The sequence below is a fragment of the Scyliorhinus canicula genome, chromosome 1, assembly GCF_902713615.1.
Source record: "Scyliorhinus canicula chromosome 1, sScyCan1.1, whole genome shotgun sequence".
In the NCBI taxonomy this organism is placed as follows: domain Eukaryota; kingdom Metazoa; phylum Chordata; class Chondrichthyes; order Carcharhiniformes; family Scyliorhinidae; genus Scyliorhinus; species Scyliorhinus canicula.
The window spans coordinates 79,284,569-79,306,148 of record NC_052146.1 but is presented as its reverse complement, the minus strand read 5'-3'; the positions used below and the strand labels follow the sequence as shown (position 1 = coordinate 79,306,148).

General features: G+C 50.3%; 1 protein-coding gene across 2 annotated transcripts in view; it reads left to right on the top strand.

Moving 5' to 3' along the window:
• The window catches only part of LOC119964361 (glutathione hydrolase 1 proenzyme-like), a 177,734-nt gene that overhangs the window by 145,554 nt on the left and 10,600 nt on the right, over nt 1–21,580 (top strand). For both annotated transcript variants that reach the window (XM_038793741.1, XM_038793750.1), the window contains 3 exons: nt 5,680–5,807; nt 20,250–20,362; nt 20,504–20,617. In XM_038793741.1, the coding sequence (XP_038649669.1) occupies nt 5,680–5,807; nt 20,250–20,362; nt 20,504–20,617 (355 nt within the window). The remainder of the gene's footprint in view (nt 1–5,679; nt 5,808–20,249; nt 20,363–20,503; nt 20,618–21,580) is intronic.

Below are 21,580 nucleotides of genomic sequence, written 5' to 3'. Positions count from 1 at the left end.
CAGATTATATGTCTGCTAAAGGTGTGTTAAAGGGGTTTACAGCTAGGTAGACTATGATGTCATTCATGGGAGGGGCTGGGTCTTTAGAGTTTCATTTTCAGCCCTGCCCGTTGCCTGTTTTTAGTTTCATTCTTAGAATTCTGCTCTGGGCTCTGAAGAAAGGAGTTGTGTTTCTCGGACTGACTTCTGAAAGCTTCTCGCCAAAGACTTTGTGAATAAATCTGTAAGCCACTAAATGTTAACTTTTATTAATAAGTGGCATTTGACCTGTGTGTGGATTTTGCTGAATTGAGATTTTAGAAGTACATGGAAAAGTAAGCTCAAGGACCTTTTGTTATTTTTTTATGAACTGCTTAACTGTTAATTTAAAAGCTGTTTCTTTCTTGGATGTTAATGGGATTAATCCTGTGTTAATAATAAAGTTTGTTCTAATACAAAAAAAATCCCTAGGTGTCAGTGGAATCACTCCTGGGGGGGGGGGGAGGGGGGGGAGTATTGTTTCCTCACAGTTTACAAATTGAAAAATTGTTAGGTTTCTCGTGCAGTTTTCTAATATAAATTTGGGGTCTGATCCGATAACCTCAACCCATTCAAGGTCATAAAGGGAGCATCTTTGAGGTCCCCCCGTGAGGACGCAGATACTGGTTCCATGCATCCACTCAATAGCCCTGTCACCTGATGCAAGGTTTTGGGGTGGGGCTTGGGGAATGGTCGGGGAAAGGTGCCATTGACATCCTCGAGGGTCCAGGCGCCTCATCCTGGTGGAGTTGAGAGGGGCAACAGCGGGGATGTGCCAATGAGAGTGGGGAGGCTGTGAGGTTTAGTGGATGGATAGGCTCTCACTAAGGGGGATGTGCATAAGGGGGAGGTCCCAGAGGAGTGAAGGGCTGAGGGTCAGGACTCTGTCAGGGATCCTCAACGCTCACTTTGATGATCTCTTCTTTTCAGTTTATGATTCTGGAGAATCATGGAACCTGTAGAGTTACCGGGTGGGATTCTCCAATCCCGCGGCAGAGTGTCCACGTCGTTGTAAATGCCGTTGCGTTTTCCGACAGCGTGAACGGGCCGCTCCCACATCTAATTATGGCCCCTACAGGGGGTCAGCACGGCGCTGGAGTGGTTCCCGCTGCTTCAGCTGCAGATCCCGGCGTGAACTGTGCGCTGCGGGATCCGCACATGTGCAGTTCCGCCGGAGCCAATGAGGACATCGCAGTGGCACCGGCGCCAACGTGCGCATGCACAGTGGCCTCCTTCAACGCGCCGGCCCCGACGCAACATGGCGTAGGGCTACAGGGGCCGGCGCTTAGGAAAGGAGGCCCCCAGCCACAGAGGCCGGCCCGCTGATTGGTGGGTTCCGATCGTGGGACAGGCCACATCGGAGGCGCCCATAGATGTACAGGGTGCAGCACCACAGATAGTAGGAAACACCACCAGCAAAGGGTCTTCTGACGCCGGACATCTTACCTGCAGATGTTGGTGGCTGAGTAAACTACGTATATCTCGGGGGACAGAGGACCACCTTTGCCATGTTCTGCAAGAGCTGGAACCACATGGAATGGGAGGACATCCAGTGAGCGTGGTCCTTAAAGTTTCCGCCTCTCTGAGCTTGTTCGTGAGTGGCTTGTTTCAGTGTAGCACCGGTGATCTGTGTGGCATTTCCCACAAAGGTATTAGGGAGGTGACAGATGCCCTTTATTTGAGGGCCCACATGTAGATTAACTTGGTCCTGGCCCAGGAGAGCCAGGACGTCAGAGTCATGGGCTTCGCCTGCTTGGCAGGCATGTCTAGGGTCGGCTCATGCTTCAACGTGCCCTGTTTGTGCAGGTAATTGGAATAGCCCAAACTGCAATTCCGGTGCCTGGACCGTATGGTGGGGGTTACCCTCCAATATAACCCCCAGAAGGTGCCCCATGTTATTGTGGTCTGCTGCCCTCTTACAACCTGGCGCTCCATTAGGGAGACTAGCTAGAGGAGGAGGAGATCGAGGAGCATCACATCTCCTGGGATGCGGAGGTGGTTGAGGAGGTTAGCATGGTAGCACAGTGGGTTAGCAAGGTTGCTTCACAGCTCCAGGGTTCCAGGTTCGATTCCAGGCTTGGGTCACTGTCTGTGCGGAGTCTGCACGTTCTCCCCGTGCCTGTGTGGGTTTCCTCCGGGTGCTCCGGTTTCCTCCCACAACCCAAAGATGTGGATAGGTGGATTGGCCACGATAAATTGCCCTGAGTGTCCAAAAATGTGGGTTGGGGTTACGGGGTTACGGGAATAAGGTGGGGGTGTGGGCTTGTGTAGGGTGCTCTTACACCAGCATGGTGGCCTAGTGGTTAGCACAGCTGCCTCACGGCGCTGAGGTCCCAGGTTCGATCCCGGCTCTGGGTCACTGTCCGTGTGGAGTTTGCACATTCTCCCCGTGTCTGCGTGGGTTTCGCCCCCACAACCCAAAAATGTGCAGAGTAGGTGGATTGGCCATGCTAAATTGCCCCCTTAATTGGAAAAAATAATTGGATAATCTAAATTTTTAAAAAAAAAGTGTAGGGTGCTCTTTCCAAGGGCCGGTGCAGACTTGATGGGCTGAATGGCCTCCTTCAGCACTGTAAATTCTATGATTCTGTGATATGTACAACCGGCGGAGATGGGGAGGAAGTACTTTGAACCATGGCCAGGGCCCCCATGAGCCGACAAGCTAGAGACGACCTCTTGGCCTCTCGGTTTGGGGAAGAGCAGGACTAGAGAGTGAGGAGCTTTCCCACTGAGGGCTGTGAATTCTCACCATCACTGCGGTACAGCGAAGTTCATGGGCAGAGCGCAAACGCAATTGGCTGAACTCTGCGGGAGAATGATGATGACTGGCACTGTGGACTTAGCGATGCTCCTCCCATCCTCGGGATATGACTGACTCCTGCCTGACAGAGAGCTGAATTTATCCATGAACAGGCTTATCATGGGGTTCAGAGACACTGGATGACCTCTCATCTGCTGCAGCCTCTCCCGAGGTCAGGGGTCCCGATATGTTCCTCGAACTAACCTCTGGGTGGGTCAGCCTCTACACTTTGTCAGCCCATGGCATCCTCAACACTGGAGAAGTGTGGCAGAAATGGAAGGCCGGAGCGTTGGTGCTGGGGCAGGGGGTGGCCTGTGCCAGCAGCAACACATCTTTACTGAGTCATCAGTGTGAGAGATTGGAGAGATATAACACTTCCACACTCATACGTAACAGGCGGAGTCCATTCAGCCCCTCGAGCCTGCTCTATGGGATAGAGGGGCAACTGGAGTGAGATCCAAAAGCCCTGCCATCCTCTAGCACTGACACTCATGGATACCCACTCGTACCTGCACCATGGAGATGAATCCCTGCACCATGGCGCCCATACCCTCAATCATGGAGGTCATGAGCTGAGCCATGGAGCAGGCATTACCCGCTATAGAGTGCATCTCTTGCACCAAGGTCTCCACTGTGGACGCCACCCTCGCAGTGTTGGCCTCGTTGCATTGGAGTGACAGTGCCAACTCCTCAGACAGAAGGTGATTCAACTCCTTCAATTGGCACTGCAGTCCGTGGAGGGAAGCTATCATCCCTGCCTGATTCTTGCAAACCTGCCATTGCAGTTCCAGCAACTCGAGGATAACAGGACTAGAGGCACGTCATCGACCGGGGTTCATCAGTGCCGGATCTCTGAGACATTCCTGCCTCCACCTGCTGTGGATCATCAGCTGTGAGGTGCTCACCAGAAGCCTGCAGACCAGTAAATCCCACCGAGGTGTGAGTATCTGCGCTGGTGAACGTTGCGGGTGACAGATGCGATGCCTATTCAGTGGTGATATCCAAGAAGTCTCCCTCGGATCTGTGGTCCATAAGACCATAAGACATAGGAGCGGAAGTAAGGCCATTCGGCCCATCGAGTCCACTCCACCATTCAATCATGGTTGATTTCAACTCCATTTACCCGCTCTCTCCCCATAGCCCTTAATTCCTCGAGAAATCAAGAATTTATCAATTTCTGTCTTAAAGACACTCAATGTCCCGGCCTCCACCGCCCTCTGTGGCAATGAATTCCACAGACCTACCACTCTCTGGCTGAAGAAATTTCTCCTCATCTCTGTTCTAAAGTGACTCCCTTTTATTCTAAGGCTGTGCCCCCGCGTCCTAGTCTCCCCTGCTAATGGAAACAACTTCCCTACGTCCATCCTATCCAAGCCATTCATTATCTTGTACGTTTCTATTAGGTCCCCATGGGGCATGAGGAGGGTCCGTCCTGCTCGTCTGATTACACTGCAAGAGAAGGGCGATGGCATTAGTTCATCATGGCAGATAAATGATGCGAGATGTTTACTCACGTGAGGTTTGAGGAATGACTGTATGTTCTGAGGGTTCTCACAATTGCTCACTGCCCCCATTCCACTGTCCGCACAGGCGCGATCCTGCCCCCTCCCCGGACAGCTCCAACGCTCCTCCTCCACATGGGGCGAGGGTGCGGAGCTTCTGCATGACTCCCAGGTGGCTGTGCCCGCCCACACCAGTTGTGCTCGAGTTTATCCCACGGAGAGAGAGTAACACGTGCAATTTTCCATTAATCTGGCACCACCTGATTCTAAGGAAGACTGGGAAATTCTGGCCAGTTCCAATGTATCACTGAGAATGGGATGAACAAGGAGTCATTGTTACAGTATGTCTGCAAAGTGCCAATTTGAAGAGTCCACTCTGGTGGTTGGGAATCTTGCCAGCCCTTGTGGCTAGTTTGGATGCACCTTTTCTCTGACAGTCCATCAGAATAATGGTCAGTATGAAGACCCAGGAGGTCGAGTAGCCAGTATACGCTAGCTTATTCACAGTCAAAGGAAATGGTCACTCGGGCAGCATATACACACAGTACACACACACAGTATACACACGGGGCCTCACGGTAGCATGGTGGTTAGCATCAATGCTTCACAGCTCCAGGGTCCCAGGTTCGATTCCCTGCTGGGTCACTGTCTGTGTGGAGTCTGCACGTCCTCCCCGTGTGTGCGTGGGTTTCCTCCGGGTGCTCCGGTTTCCTCCCACAGTCCAAAGATGTGCGGGTTAGGTGAATTGGCCATGCTAAATTGCCCGTAGTGTAAGGTTAATGGGGGGATTGTTGGGTTACGGGTATGTGGGTTTAAGTGGGGTGATCATTACTCGGCACAACATCGAGGGCCGAAGGGCCTGTTCTGTGCTGTACTGTTCTATGTTCTATGTTCTAGTACCAAGTTCCAGTCGGGACTATCAACATGCCGGTCCCTGTCCAGGCTGGCCTTTAAGCAAGATCATTATGAGTCCCAGCTGGACGGGCCTCCACCCACCAGCAGGAAAGCTCGTATTCCATACGTCCCATGGGAAGATTGATTAGGGTATCACTGCGGGTCCCATGGGGATTATTACAGTTAGAAAATAACAGGAAATTGATGTCTGAACATGAATAAGTACAGTTCCACCTTGAGGCTCCAACCAACAATGAAGATGAGGAAAATCAGTTCTTAAACTATGCACCCTTGATTAGAATCTGTGGTGTTTAAAGACCTGTGTGAAAGTAAGGAGTGATAACTGATTCAAATCTGTCCAGGTCCTGAACAGGAAGGTTGGGATGGTTTTTCTTTCTACATGCTGGGTGGAATGAGGAATGTTTTCTGTAATAAAGAAAAAATCTTATTTTGTTGTTTTTGCAGCTTTGGGTCAAAGGTGAGGTCCAGCACCAATGGGATCATTTTCAATAATGAAATGGATGACTTTTCTTCACCGGGCATTGTGAATGGGTTCGATGTTCCGCCTTCCCCAGCCAACTTCATCAAACCAGGTGTGGCTCTGTTTTGATGGGTAGATTCGACTGATGTATAATTAAAGATACCGGCCAGGATTCTCCGATCTCCTCCTTTGCCGCCCCACAGCAAGTTAGAATGGAGAATCTGGCTTCCCAACCAAAACTCCATTCACTTTCAGCAGCACCGGAGAATCCCGGCCGTGAGCGAGGTTGGAGAATCCCAGCCACCATTTTAATAGAGATTGTGCCTCCTCTTCATCCGCAAAGTGGGGATTGCGCCTTTTAAGAAACCTAGCAGCTGGGATTGTCCGGTGGTCGGGATTCACTTTTCCCGCCAGTGGTGCACCCCGCCAGTGGGTTTCATGGGGTGGTTTCAATGGGAAATCCCATTGACAAGTGACGGGAGGATAGAATCCCGCCACCGGCTATTGGCGCGCGGCTTGGAAACACGCGGCCGGGGGGGGGGGGGGGGGGGGGGGGGGACTGGAGAATCCCGCTCAGAAACTTACAAAGGGAGGCTTTGGAGTTCAGCATGCCTTATACCAGCTTTTGAAAGAGCAAACCAATTAATCAGAGTACAGGAGGAAGATAGAGAACCCAGTGGAGTGGTGTAACGACAACAATCTCTCCTTCAATGTCAGCAAAACTAAAGACCTGGCCATTGACTTCAGGAAGCAAAGTATCATGCACATCCTGTCTGCATCAACGGGTCAAGGTGGAGATGGTTGATGATTTCAAATTCCGAGATGTGCACATCACCAACAATCTGTCCTGGTCCATCAACATCAACGCTATGACCAAAAAAACACAACAGCATCGATTCTCATGAAACTAAGGAAATTTGGCCTGTGCACATTGACTCTTACCAACTTTTATAGATATACCATAGAAAGTGTCATTTCTGGCTACATCACAGCCTGGTATGGCAACTGCTTGGCCAAAGATCGTAAGAAACTACAGAGTGGTGAACACAGCCTAGTGCATCACACGGACCTGCCTACCATCCAATGATTCTGTCTACACATCCCGCTGCCTTGGGAAAGGGGACAGCATAATCGAAGACCCCTCCGACCCGGATTATTCTCTCTTCTAATCTCTCCCATCAGGCAGAAGATCGAAAAATTTGAGAACCCGACCAATAGATTCAAGAGCAGCTTCTTCCCCGTTGTTACCAGACTCCTGAATAACCTCTTATGGACTGAACTGATCTCACCATGCATCTTCCCTGCAGTGTAGCACTACACTCCGTACGCTTCACTCGATGTCTGTTTACGTATTTACATTGTCTATTTATTGCATGTTCTAAGTTTTCATGTATGAATCAATCTGCCTGGACTGTACACAGAACAATACTTTTCACTGTACCTTGGTACACATGACTTTAAATCTAAATTTACATCTAAATCGGTACATGTGACAATAGACCCAAATCCAAATCCAAATCCCACTCTCTTGCTCTTTACCTGTAGCTCTGTAAATCTTTCCTTTCCAAATAATTATACAATTACTCTTTGCAAGTTATGATTGAATTTGCTTCCATCCCGTTTCAGTAGTAATACACAGTAAAACACACAAATTATGGCTCCCTTATTGCATCGCTTCAATATTAGTACAGATAGCTCTTCAAATGGAATAATTCATCTTTATCTCATTTCTTTTTTTAAAATATTTTTACTGGCATTTTCAACTTTAATAGTTTGACGTGTAAGGCACATGCGTAGCAGCTCAAATGTGTCTGATATTAACAAGCCAGTTTGTGTCCTATGTACAGCAATTTTTACAAGCAGTTCCCCCCTTTCCCCTTCCGGCAGTACGTTCATTTTAATTGTCTGCATTCTCCCTGCCAGGGAAAGCGGAAGTGCATCCCATCTCTGTAGGTCCTCTTTTACTTCCTCTGCCAGACTGATCAGGTTCCACCTGTCGATCTGTTATCCAGTCATGGGCTATCTGGATCCTCAGGTAGTTTAATTTGCTTTGGTCTAGTTCGAATGGTAGTCCCTCCAGCTCTGTTTGGGTTCACCGGGAATGCTTCGCTCTTGTCCAGGTTAAGTTTTCAATGCAAGGAGTGTCAGGAATAAGAGAGATGAACTTAGAACATGGATCAGTACTTGGAACTACGATGTTGTGGCCATTACGGAGATATGGATATCACAGAGGCAGGAATGGTTGTTAGGTGTTCCATTGACAGGATGCAGAGTGGCAGATGGAGTTCAACCTAGATAAATTTGAAGTGATTCATTTTGGAAGGTTGAATTTGAATGCTGAATACAGGGTTAAAGGCAGGATTCTTGGAAGCGTGGAGCAACAGATGGATCTTAGGGTCCAAGTACATAGATCCCTCAAAGTTGCCACTAAGGTTGATACAGTTGTTAAGAAGGCATATGGTGTGTTGGCTTTCATTACAGGGGGAGTGAGTTTAAGAGTCGCAAGGTTTTGCTGCAGCTTTATAAAACCCTGGTTAGACCACACTTGGAATATTGTGTCCAGTTCTGGTCACCTCATTATAGGAAGGATGTGGATGCTTTGGAGAGGGTACAGAGGAGATTTACCAGGATGCTGCCTGGACTGGAGGGCATGTCTAATGAAGAAATATTGAGGGAGCTAGAGCTTTTCTCACTGGAGCGAAGAAGGCAGAGAGGGGACTTGATAGAGGTGTACAAGGTGATGAGAGGCATGCTTAGAGTGGATAGCGAGAGACTTTTCCCCAGGGCGGAAACGGCTGTCACGAGGTGATTAATTTTAAGGTGATTGGAGGAAGGTATAGGGGAGATGTCAGATGTAGGTTCTTTACACAGAATGTGGTGGGTGTGTGGAATGCACTGCCAGCGGAGATGGTGGAGTCAGAGTCATTAGGGACATTTAAGCGACTCTTGGACAGGCACATGGACAGCAGTAAATTGAAGGGGTGTAGGTTAGGTTGATCTTAGATTAGGATAAATGGTCGGCTTCAAATTTATCTATTTTGAACTCCATCTGCCACTTCTCAGCCCAGCTCTGCACCCTGTCAGTGTCCTGTTGTAACCTGCAACAGCCCTCAACGCTATCTACAACTCCCCCAACCTTTGTGTCATCGGCAAACTTACTAACCCACCCTTCCACTTCCTCATCCAAGTCATTTATAAAAACCACAAAGAGCAGAGGTCCCAGAACGGATCCCTGCGGGACACCACTGGTCACTGACCTCCAGGCGGAATACTTTCCATCCACTACCACTCGCTGTCTTCTTTTGGCCAGCCAATTCTGTATCCAGACAGCCAAATTTCCCTGTATCCCATGCCCCCTAACTTTCTGAATGAGCCTACCATAGGGAACCATCATGTGCTGTACTGTTCTATGTTCTATAGCCCGAGAAAGCTCTGAACTCTCTCAGAAGTTGCATGATTGCTTTCAGGCCGTTCTGCAAAATTTTGGCCAAAGTCATCTGAAAGTGCCTTCTTTTGTCCGGGTTCAGAGGACAGCCACCCGATGTGCATCCTCTCAACACATCACCGTCACCGGAAGTCCCCCAATTTTATCCCATTTCTTTACCTGTTCCCAAATTCCTTTCGAATGTAATGATAATCTTCAAACCACATTTTCCTTTAGCTCCAATTGCCCAGCTTGCTCCATAATGGGCAACACTTGTCAAATTTGGTCTAAAATGTTCTAATAGGTCCCCTAAGTCCACAGCCTTTTCAGGGAGAAAATATCAGATTACCACTGCTTTGTCTCAAAAAATGGTGCTCCTTCGTTTCACTCCTCATTGGCCCAGTTCTAATTTTAAGTATTAAGTTAAGATGGGGAAACATTCTCTGACTTTCTTATGCCCAATCCAGAGATGCTGAGGCTAATTGTAAAACCCAATTGCTTTTCTGGCTGAGAGCGGCAAATCAGGGTTTGAGCATGGGGGTCTTGTGAAACAAATCCCATAGTGCCACATAACACTAATCAGCAAAAGCAGCATTCTATAGACAGAGAAATCCCACAACCAACAGCTCTGCCATGTCCAGTTGTGAATAATGATAGACAATTAAATAATATTCCCGAGGAGTAGTGTCCATGAACAGTCCATACCCAAAGATGGCGGAGCCCAATAGCTGAGTTCAAATGACAAGGGTAAAATGTTTGCACCCATTATCAGCCAGTGGATGACCCATCCTGACCTCCTCCTGAGCTTCTCATTATCTCAGAAGCTAGCCTTAAGTCATTTCACTAATTTCATTTGATATCAAGAAGATAGCTGTGTGCAAGAGATACTATACTGATGATAGACCATTGGCAAATCGCTGGCCGTAGTGCTGAGGACTTGTGTTCTAGAACTAGCAGTGTTGATAGCCAAGATCTCCACTAAATTTCCACAAAGTGGAAAACTTCCAAGATATGTCCTGGCCACAAAAACAGATCAAATCCAACCTGGCTCTCTACAGCCTCATCAGTTCAATAATCAACAAGTGGCACTTACTGATAATGCAAACGCAAAATACTTCCAATAAGAGAGAATCAAACCATTGCCCCTTGACATTCAATGACGTTTCTATCACTGAATTCCCCACTATCAACATCCTGGGGGTCACCATTGACCAGAAACTGACTTGGACTAGCCATATTTATACTATGGCCGCATGAGCAGGCCCAAGGCTAGGAATCCTGTGGTGAGTAACTCACTTACTGACTCTCCAAAGCCTGTCTACATTGTACAGGACATAAGCCAGGAGTGGAATACTCTCCACTTGCCTGGATGAGGCTCCAATAACACTCAAGAAGATTGACACCATCCAGGACAAAGCTGCCTGCTTGATTGGCACCTCATCCATTAACATTCACTCCCTCCATCACCAACGTACAGCAACAGCCATGTGTGCTAGCTACAAGATGCACTGCAGGAACTCACCAAGGCTCCTTGGGCAGCACCTCCCAAACCCACGATCACTACCATCTAGAAGGACAAGGGCAGCAGACACGTGGGAACTCCATGACTTGGAGGTTCCCCTCCAAGCCATTTGCCATCCTGACTTGGAAATATATTGCCGTTCCTTTACTGTCGCTGGGAAGCATCCCGGAACTCCCTCCCTAACAGCATTGTTGGTGTATCTACATCTCAGGGACTCCAGTGCTTCAAGAAGGCAACTCACCATCACCTTCTCAAGGGAAATTAGGGATGGCCAACAAATGCTGCCCTCGCTAGCGATGCCCACATCCTGTTAAAATTAATTAAAGGATGAAAATTCGGGAGTAAGCAACCCCCTTGATTGACACCGCGTCCTCCTATGAAAACGTTCACTGCACTGCTACACTGAGCCTGTTAACATCTACAAGATACACAGCAGCAACTGCCAAGGCTTATTTGACAGCATCTCCCAAGACCACAAAAGTTCAGAAGGTCCCCCATCTTTATTTAATAGAGTCAGATTTTTAAAAATTGAGCCATGAAAACAACAGGTGGAGAGATTTCCTTGGAGGATAGATCAGAGCAGACTATGCCATCATGGAATTGGTAGAGCTTGAGAAGGATCTCCGATAACCAATTTAAGATTATCTGTCGAGCTCACAGTGTGGCTCGCTTCTGCATGCTAGGAGCTTCACACACAGGGCCTGTCTTTTGCAAATGGAAAGAGCATGTTCACGCACTATGGGCAGGACTCTCCATTGGCCGACTCCGGAAACGGGAAACGCGATTGGGCGGAGAATGTACTCCGTCAATGTACTCTGTCGATAATTCTTTTGTCTACTATGTACGTATTGTGTACGTTCCCTTGGCCGCAGAAAATACTTTTCACTGTACTTCTGTACATGTGACAATACATATCAATCAATCAATCGGTTCTGACTCCAAAATCACAGGAGGTACCGATTTGATGCCAAATCACAATTCTCCGTAGCCTCGACAGCGGTGTCAATGCACTCCAGAACGCACGTACAGTAAACACCATTGGCATATCACTAACGGACCTGACACACAATTCTCCAGGATCTCCGCGATTCTCCACCTCCAATGGGCCGAATTCTTGACGGCGAGGTTCACTTGTGCTTTTGAAAATTGTGAAACAGGCGCCTTGGCTGCTGAGGGAGAGAGAGAGCGTACGGAAAGTGTCCAATACTGCCATAATCTGCTGACAGTTGTGTTGCTGGCCGGGGGTGGGGGGTGCTTCTGCCAGAGCCGGGGAGATTAAGGGGGGGGGGGCTAGGGTGGCCAGCATGTGGGCTGTGGGTTCGGAGTTGACGGACATGGAGCACCATTGCCACAGCCGGAAAGGCATCAATGCAGCTACACACGCCGCTGACTGGCCACTGTAAACTCAGGACCATGGGTCGTATGGATGTGCCCCCAGGCCACTCCCCAGGTGCTCTCTGGCCCCTGCTGACCCATCAGCCTTATGGGAGTGTTCCAGCACTAGCAGTGCCATCTTAAAGTATGTATATGAGGCTGCAGCTTGTTGGCCTCCTGAGTGTCCGTTGAATCTGGCACTCATTGGAATCAATTGTGTTCCACGTGGCACCTGTGCTAGCCCCTTTACAGTCCCTGAAACGGCCCAGGTGCAGCGCCAGTTTTGCTGTTGTGGAAGTCCATGAATCCTGCCCCGGCATCAATATGTGCCTTTTTCAACTAAACAAAAATTGGAAAACAGCTATCTCTTTGACCAATCAGGGTTGACCTGTTTGATTTTAATTTAAACAAAACTTGGAAGTTAATTGTTCCCTGGTGCATTCTCTGTGGAAATACCGTTATCAACCAGAGTTGACTTTCATAACCAATCACCACTCTCTTCTCATACAGTATAAATAGTTGTCCCTTTAGAATTGGCATTCTTGTGAGTTGACCTGATGAGTATAGGACAAAAAGCTTCGACAGCATGGCTCTTTTTTCCAGCAATTCTCTGGTTTCAATTGAACTTCATGTTCTGCAGCAAAGACAGAGGGTCCATGCTGAGTAGATGCTGTTGTTAGCAGGCTCTGAGCTCAGAGGAGGCCTGGGGGAATGTTTGGTGAAACTGAGAGTTATGGATTGAACATTACAGCATTTACAGTTCACCGAGAAATCCTAGGAAGCTGAGAAAGTGGAAGGAGGTTTTTGGTTCTGTGTTGGAAACAGTTAGGCATCAGAGACGTCCTGGGATCAATTTATAGTTCAGTGCAGCCTGGAGACTGGGGTTCGGAGATACCAGGGAGCAGTACTGTTGGAACCAACAATTCTACGGACACGTGCTTGTAGGATTAGAATAGCGGTTTTAATTATACTTACAACAGAGCCAGCCTGTTAGCCGTTGAACTTTCGGTGAACTGGCTGGCTGACCCTGTGGCACAGATCTTTATACAGCAGCTCCAGGGAGAGGAGTCCTGGGCGGAGCCAAGGGAGAAGCCCAGTACAAACCCTCGAGTACTCCCAGAGCTACTCCCCCTGGTGGTCAGGTAGTGCAACTGCACTTACAATATTGATGCATATTGGGGGGGGGGGGGGGGTGGGGGTGGGGTGGGGGTGGGGGGGGGGGGGTGGCTCACAGAGTTAGTCTGTCCGGTGGGCGAATTATTCGTTTCAATCTGCGGAGCACCGGGGTTGCAGCCTCTTGCGGTGGCTGGGTGGGTGTTGAGAGCTGGGGCACGATGGCAGACTCCGGGGCGGGTCTCGTCCAAACTTCATTCACCTCTGGCTCGACTGGAGACTGGGGGCGCTGGGGGCGGGCTGGTTCTGGCGCGTGGAACCGGTGGGGTGAGCTTGCGGAATCGGGAGCGAGGGGGCGGCAGCATAGGGAACGGGGTAAGGGGTTCCTCAGCGGGGGTAGGGGGGGCTGGATCCAGCGGGTGCCAGGTCCCGAAGGGATACTGTGTCCTGGCGACCGTCCGGGAACTCCACGAATGCGTACTGGGGGTTGGAATGGAGGAGGCGCACCTTTTCAACAAGTGGGTCAGTTTTGTGCCCCCTGACGTGCTTCCTCAGGAGGACTGGGCCTGGTGTCCTCAGCCACGCCGGAAGTGAGACCCCCGTGGTAGTGCCCCTAGTAAAATGAAGAGCCACTCGTGAGGGGTTTGATTTGTAGCTGTACAGAGGAGGGATCTGATTGCGTGGAGCGCGTCTGGGAGGACTTCTTGCCATTGGGAGACTTGGAGTTTTCTAGACCGGAGGGTCAGTAGAACGGTCTTCCAGACCGTCGCGTTCTCCCTCTCCACCTGCCCGTTCCCCCTGGGGTTGTAGCTGGTAGTCCTGCTCGAGGCAATGCCCTTGTCGAGCAGGTACTGACGCAGCTCGTCGCTCATAAAGGACGAACCCCGGTCGCTGTGCACGTAGCTGGGGAAACCAAACAGGGTGAAGACACTATGCAGGGCCCTAATAACTGTGTGGGAGGTCATATTGGGGCATGAAATGGCAAAAGGGAATCGGGAGAACTCATCGATGATGTTGAGGAAATAAATGTTCTTGTTAGTTGAGGGGAGTGGCCCTTTGAAATCGATCGCAAGGCGTTCAAAGGGCCTAGAAGCCTTGACCAGGTGGGCCCTGTCTGGTCTATAGAAGTGCGGTTTGCACTCTGCACAGATCGGGCAGTCCCTGGTGACCGCTTTTACCTCCTCGTTGGAGAAAGGCAGGTTTCGGGCTCTGATGTAATGGGCGAACCGGGTGACCCCTGGATGGCAGAGGTCCACGTGGATGGCTTTCAGACGGCTGATCTGCGCGCTGGCGCATGTCCCGCGGGATTGGGCATCCGAGGGCTCATTGAGCTACCCCGGTCGATATTTAATATCATAACTATAGGTGGAGAGTTCGATGCTCCACCGAAGGATTTTATCATTTTTTAATTTGCCCCTTTGCGATTTGTCAAACATAAAGGCAACCGATCGTTGGTCAGTGATGAGGGTGAACCTCCTACCTGCGAGGTAGTGCCTCCAGTGACGAACAGCCTCCACGATGGCTTGTGCTTCCTTCTCGACTGAGGAGTGTCGGAGTTCTGAAGCGGATAGGGTACGGGAGAAAAATGCAATGGGCCTTCCTGCCTGATTTAAAGTGGCTGCTAGAGCTACCTCTGAGGCGTCGCTCTCAACCTGAAAGGGACGGATTCATCCACCGCCCGCATGGCTGCTTTGGCAATGTCCTCCTTGATGCAGCTGAAGGCCTGGCGCGCCTCAGCAGACAGGGGAAATCATGTGGCCTTGAAGAGTGGGTGGGCTTTGTCCGCATATTGAGGGACCCACTGGGCGTAGTATGAAAAGAGCCCCAAGCACCGTTTGAGGGCCTTGGGGCAATGAGGGAGGGGGAGTTCTAAGAGTTCTCATGCAGTCCGGGTCTGGGCCCACGACTTCGTTCTCCACGACGTAGCCGAGGATGGCCAGTCTGTTTGTGCGGAAAACGCATTTCTCCTTGTTATAAGTGAGATTTCATTTCTGTGCCATCTGGAGAAAACGGTGGAGGTTGGCGTCGTGGTCCTGCTGGTCATGGCCGCAGATGGTAACATTGTCCAGATACGGAAATGTGGCCCGCAGCCCGTACTGGTCTCCCATTCGGTCCATTGCTCGTTGGAACACCGAAACCCCATTAGTGACGTCGAAAGGGACCCGGAGGAAATGGAAGAGGCGGCCATCGGCCTCGAACGCCGTGTAGTGTCGGTCCTCCGGGCGGATTGGGAGCTGGTGGTATGCAGACTTCAGATCCACCGTGGAAAATAGCTGATATTGGGTGATCTGGTTAACCATTTCTGCAATTCTGGGGAGGGGATACGCGTCTAGGAGCGTAAAGCGATTTATGGTCTGACTATAGTCGACGACCATGCAAAATTTTTCCCCAGTCTTGACGACCACCACCTGAGCTCTCCAGGGACTATTACTGGCCTCTATGATCCCCTCACTGAGCAGCCGTCGGACCTCCGATCGGATAAAGACCATATCCTGTAGACTGTATCGCCTGCTGCGGGTAGCTACTGGCTTGCAATCTGGACTGAGATTGGCGAAGAGCGGAGGGGGGGGGAGATGCGCAGCGTGGCTAGGCTGCAGATAGTGAGTGGGGGCAGGGGCCTGCCGAAGTTGAGGGTGAGGCTCTTGAGGTTGCACTGGAAATCCAGGCCGAATAAGAGTGGAGCGGACAGGCAGGATCAGGCAGGATATAAAGTTTAAATTTTGAATAACTAGCGCCTCGAATTGTGAGCGTAGCAACGGTGCGTCCTTGGATTTGGACTGAGTGGGAGCCCGAAGCGAGGGCGATAGTTTGGCTCAAAGGATAAATAGGAAGCCAACAGCGTCTTACCAGCTCTGGGTGTATAAAGCTCTCGGTGCTCCCGGAGTCAAAGAGGCATGGCGTGCTGTACCCATTGATCTGGACCTCCGCCATCAAACTTCGTAGGTGCTTGGGGCGGGATTGATCCAGGGTGACCGCATTGAGTTGCGGGCCGCGTGATGAGTGCCCGGGGAAGTCGTAGTCTTCCGAGTGGGCGTCCAGTCGAGTAGATGCCGGTACGTTCTGGCGAGCTTGATGCAGGATCGCTGCGCTGAGTTGCGGGCCGCGTGATGAGTGCCCGGGGAAGTCGTAGTCTTCAGATGAGCTTTCTGAGCATGCCGATGCATATGGGGCCCGTGGATCGCACGTGGTGAGCGGCGAGGAAGATGGCGGCCCCCATGAGTCGCACGTGGCCGGCCGCATGGTGGGGGTTTGCCAAGATGGCGGCCCCCATGGATCGCACGTGGCGGGAGGGGGCGGAGTCGGGGCGTAGGCCGCAGCGTTTCAGGCCCCGCGGGCCCGCTGGTGTTGGGAGCGATTTGTTCTCTCTACTGGGGAGTTAAAAACTGGGGCCCTTTTCGCGAGGCACACTCTGGCATAGTGGCCTTTCTTCCCGCAGCTGCTGCAGGTCGCGGATCGGGCTGGGCAGTGCTGCCGCGGGTGCTGGCTTTGGCCACAGAAATGGCAGGCTGGGGCAGCTGAGTAGCTGGCTGGGGCAGCTGAGTAGTTGGCTGGGGCAGCAGAGTAACTGGCTTTGGCAGCGCGGTAGCTGGGGGGCCGTGCGGCACAGGCCTGGGGGGATTGTTGGTCGGGGGTCCACGATGAGGTCGCGGGGTCCGCGGGAAACGACGTGAGGCTGCGGAAGGAGACTTCCATAGTGGTAGCAGCCTCCACAGTAGTGTCTAAGTCCTGGGCCCCCTTTTCTAGCAGTCTTTGGCGCACATAGTTAGATCTAAGGCCCGCCACGAAAACGTTCAGCACAGCAAGTTCCCTATGTTCAGCCGCGGTAACGGCTTGATAATTACAGTAATTGGAAAGATTGTTCAGTTCCCTTACAAACTCGGCTAGCGTTTCTGTAGGCCGCTGACGGCGAGTCGTAAACACGTGGCGTGCATAAACCTCGTTAATGGGCCTAATGTACATTTTGTCCAATATCGCCAGCGCTGCGGTGTAAGAACCGGCCGGATTCAGCTGTGTGGATATTCTGTGGCTTACCCTCGCGTGCAGTAGGCTGAGTTTTTCTTCCTCCGTTGTTCCGGCGGTGCTGGCTTCTGCCAGGTAGGCTTTAAAACATCTCAGCCAGTGGGAAAAAAATTCCTTAGCCTCTGCATCCTGTGGGTCGAGTTCTAGGCGTCCGGGCTTGAGGGCTGCTTCCATAATTTACTTCGACTGTTTCGTAAGTATGTTAAATTGTTGGAACCAACAATTCTACGGACATGTGCTTGTAGGATTAGAATAGCGGTTTTAATATACGTACAACAGAGCCAGCCTGTTAGCCGTTGAACTTTCGGTGAACTGGCTGGCTGACCCTGTGGCACGGATCTTTATACAGCAGCTCCAGGAGGAGGAGTCCTGGGAGGAGCCAAGGGAGGAGCCCAGTACAAACTCTCGAGTACTCCCAGAGCTACTCCCCCTGGTGGTCAGGTAGTGCAACTGCACTTACAATATTGATGCATATATATACAGATTATAATACCGTGTGAATTCTCATTCACCACAAGTGCCAGATTAGTGAAGCTAGCAGTCTGCAAAGAAGTTGATTAGAGATGAGAATGCAACTTTGTGAATCCCTTAGAACTTAGTCTCCAGAAAAGAGGTTGAACCATCAGGAGGTGGGTGGTATTGACGTGGCCCAAGTCAGAGCAGCTTTTGAGGAAATTCAGAGGCTAGATCTTCGAAAGTGAAGAATCATATTCCCTTGTGAGGGAGACAGAGTTTTAGTGAGATATTGTGATTCGCAGTGGTCACCAATGTCAGGGATGGTTGTTGCGAAATCCATATGACCTGTCTTGTTTGCATCTTCCACTAAACGTGGAATGTGTTCCATTTGACAACTATTTGTTTGTTATTATTATTTTTATTCTGTTGTGGGATGTGGATATCTCTGTCCAGGCCAGCATTTATTGTCTACCCCTAATGGCCCAAGAGAAAGTGGCAGTATATTGCCTTCTGCAGCCCGTGCGGTGTCGGACCACCCAAAGTGCTGTGGGAACGGAGTTCCAGGATTTTGACCCAATGACAGGATTGTTCCAAATCAGGATGATGAGTAACTTGGAGGGCAATTTGCAAGTGGTGATGTTCCCATTCATCTGCTGTACTTGTCATTCTAGATGGTGGAGGTAGGAGGTTTGGAAGGTGCTGTCGAAGGAGCCTTAGTGAGTTCCTGCAGTGCATCTTGTAGATGGTACGCACAGTTGCTACTGTCTGTCGGTGGTAGAGAGGGTGAATGTTGAAGGTGGTGGATGGGATGCCAATCAAGCAGAGCTGCTTTGTCTTGGATGGTGTTGAGCTTCGTGAATGTTGTTGGAGCTGCATTCATCCAGGCAGGTAGAGAGTATTGCATCCCACTCCTGACTTCTGCCTTGTAGATTGTGGGCAGGCTTTGGGGGGGGGGGGGGGGGGGGGGGGGGGGGTCAGGAGTTGAGTTAATCTCCATATAATTCCCAGCCTCTGACCTGCTCTTGTAGCCACAGTATTTATATGGTAGTTCAGTTCAGTTTCTGGTCAATGGTAACTCCAGAATATTGAGTGTGGGGGATTCAGCGATAGTAATGCCATTGAATGTCAAGGGCAGATGGTTAGATTCTCTCATGTTGGAGATGGTCATCGCCTGGCACTTATGTGGTGCGAATGTTATATGTCACTTATCAGTCCAAGGCCGAATAGTGCCATGACCTTGCTGCATATAGACACATATTGCTTCAATATGTGGGGTGTTGTGAATGCTGCTGAAAATTGTGCAATCATTCACAAACATCCCCACTTCTGATCTTATGATGGAAGGAGGGTCACTGATGAAGCAGCTGAAGGTGGCAGAGCTCAGTTAACTCCCCTGAGGAACTAGTGCTGTGATGTCCCGGAACTGAGATGATTGACCACCAACCATCACAACCATCTTCCTTTGTACCAGGTATGACTCCAACCAGCGGAGTTTCCCCCATGATTCCCATTGACTCCAGTTTAGCTAGGGCTCCTTGATGCCATACTCGGTCAAATGCTGTTTTGAAGTCAAGGGCAGTCATTCTCACCTCACCTCTGGCATTCAGCTCTTTCTGTCCCCAGAGCAATTCTGAATGTTAGAATATGACATGGATATTCTGATTTGTTTTACTTTGCTGACTTTGTCCAGTAAAGTGCATTTTGTTTGTTTAAAACAATGGAATCCTCTGAGTATATACTCTTACCAAGGGGGCGATTCTCTGAGAATCACCGCAACCGCGCCACGACGCACCAAAGCCAGCGCGCGATTCTCCGAGGTGCGGAGAATCAACGCCATTTGTGGCAACGCATTTGGCGCGGCGCCGGCCGCTGAAATTGGCGGGGCCGCCGATTCTCCGGCCCGGATGGGCCGAGCGGCCGTGCAGATCCGACAAAGTCCTCCCGGCGCCGTTCAACCCTGGTCGCTGCCGGCGGGAATTCTGCGCGAATGGTCCGGGGGGGGCGGCCTGTGGGGGGAGCTCCTTCACCGGGGGAGGACTCCGATGGGGTCTGGCCCACGATCGGGGCCCACCGATCGGTGGGACGGCCTCTCCCCCCACAGGCCTACTTTCTGGCGTGGCTGGCCCCTGAACACCGACGCCATGTTGAGTCAGGGCCGGCGCGCAAAAAAAGTCCCCCGCGCATGCGCAGGTTGGCGCTGCCCAACTATGCATGCGCGGGTTGGTGCGGCACCCGTTTGGCGCCAGGAAAGGAGGCTGGAGCAGCATGAACTGCTCCAGCGCCGTGCTGGACTCCTGTGGGGGCAAGAATCGGTCGTACCCGGGCCCGGTTCGCACCGTCGTGAAACGCAACGGCATTCACGACGGCGCGAACACTTGGGCTCCATATTGGAGAATCGCCCCCCAAGTACCTGCAATTTCAAACTTCATCTCGTTTGAACAAAAAGTTACTGGTCCGTAAACGGATTGTATCCTGCTGTTTGAGGTAACACACAAGCACTTTCTCAAGAGCAATTAGGGATGCGCATTAAAATCCTCAGTTGTAATTAAAGTGGAATTCACCTAACTAATGCCCCAGTGTTCCATCAACACATTCCTGTACTGTGTCCGGCTATGAGTCTTTTAAAAGTCTTCTTTTCTCAATAGGTAAGACACCCCTATCTTCCATGTGTCCTGCCATTATACTTGATAAAAACAAGTCAGTGAAGATGGTGGTAGGAGCCTCAGGAGGAACAAAGATCACTACCTCAACTGCTCTGGTATGTAATGATGGGACAAAGGAATGCGATGATCTATACAGAATAATAGGAAACTGGAGGGGAAAGAAATACTGGGAGATTATTTTGTTGAGAAGCCGAACATCTTGCTTGATTAATTCACTGTTCCTCTTGTATTTCTAGGTCATAATGAACGTGTTGTGGTTTAATTACAATGTTAAGAGAGCTGTGACTGAACCCAGAGTTCACCATCAACTATTCCCCAATGTGGCCCGAGTTGAGGAAGCTGTGGAGAAGGTTGGTGTTTGTGATGTGTGCACGCATATCTGTATGGGCTGGATATTGGTTAATGTTTCCATAGGATCTATCAGTCAGAGTTCATCCTCGCCTTCCTCCCCCCCACCACAATACCTCCCCGTTTTACTGTAATGGAGCATGGGAATGTTTGGAACTGCAAGGAACAATCAATCTGGCTGTTAGTCTCAGGAATAGGAATAGGAGTAGGCCATTCGGCCCTATCAGCCTGCTCCATTATTCAATGTGATCATGGCCAATGCCATATTGCCGCTCTCTCCCTATACCCTCTAAAACATTTGGAGTCTAGAAATCTATTCATTTCTTTCTTAAATATATTCAGGGACCTGGGCTCCACAGTCTTCTCTGGTAGAGAATTCCACAGGTTCACCGCCCTCTGAGTGAGGTTTCTCCTCATCTCAGTCCTAAATGACCCACCCTGTATCCTGAGACTGTGACCCCTTGTTCTAGATTCCCGAGCCAGAAGGAAACAATATCCCTGTATCCAGTCTGTCCATCCCCGTCCGACATTTATACGGTTCATACACTGGCCAGAATTCTCCAGCCGTTGGCTGACGGCGAGATTCTCTGGTGTCGCCAGCAGTGCACCCCTGCCCGCAGGTTTCCCAGCGGCTTGGGGTGGCTTCACTGGGAATTCCCATTGACAAGTGGCGGGAACGGAGAATCCCGCATCCAGCAAATGGCCTGTCGCCTCCCAGCTGCCGAGAAACACTCAACTGGGAAGCCAACGAATCCCGTCCATAGACCTAGATGAGCTTACAGTGCATTCAGCCACTCATTCATTCTTGTCCATGTCAGCTCTTTACTATACAAACTAAAAACTAACTGCATTATACAACACTCACCTAATTATCTTCCTTTGTTTCATTGATTCAATTTTCCTTTATAAGATGCAATGCCCAATCACCCTGAAATGATTTACTTTCCCTTTGTGACAACCAGAGT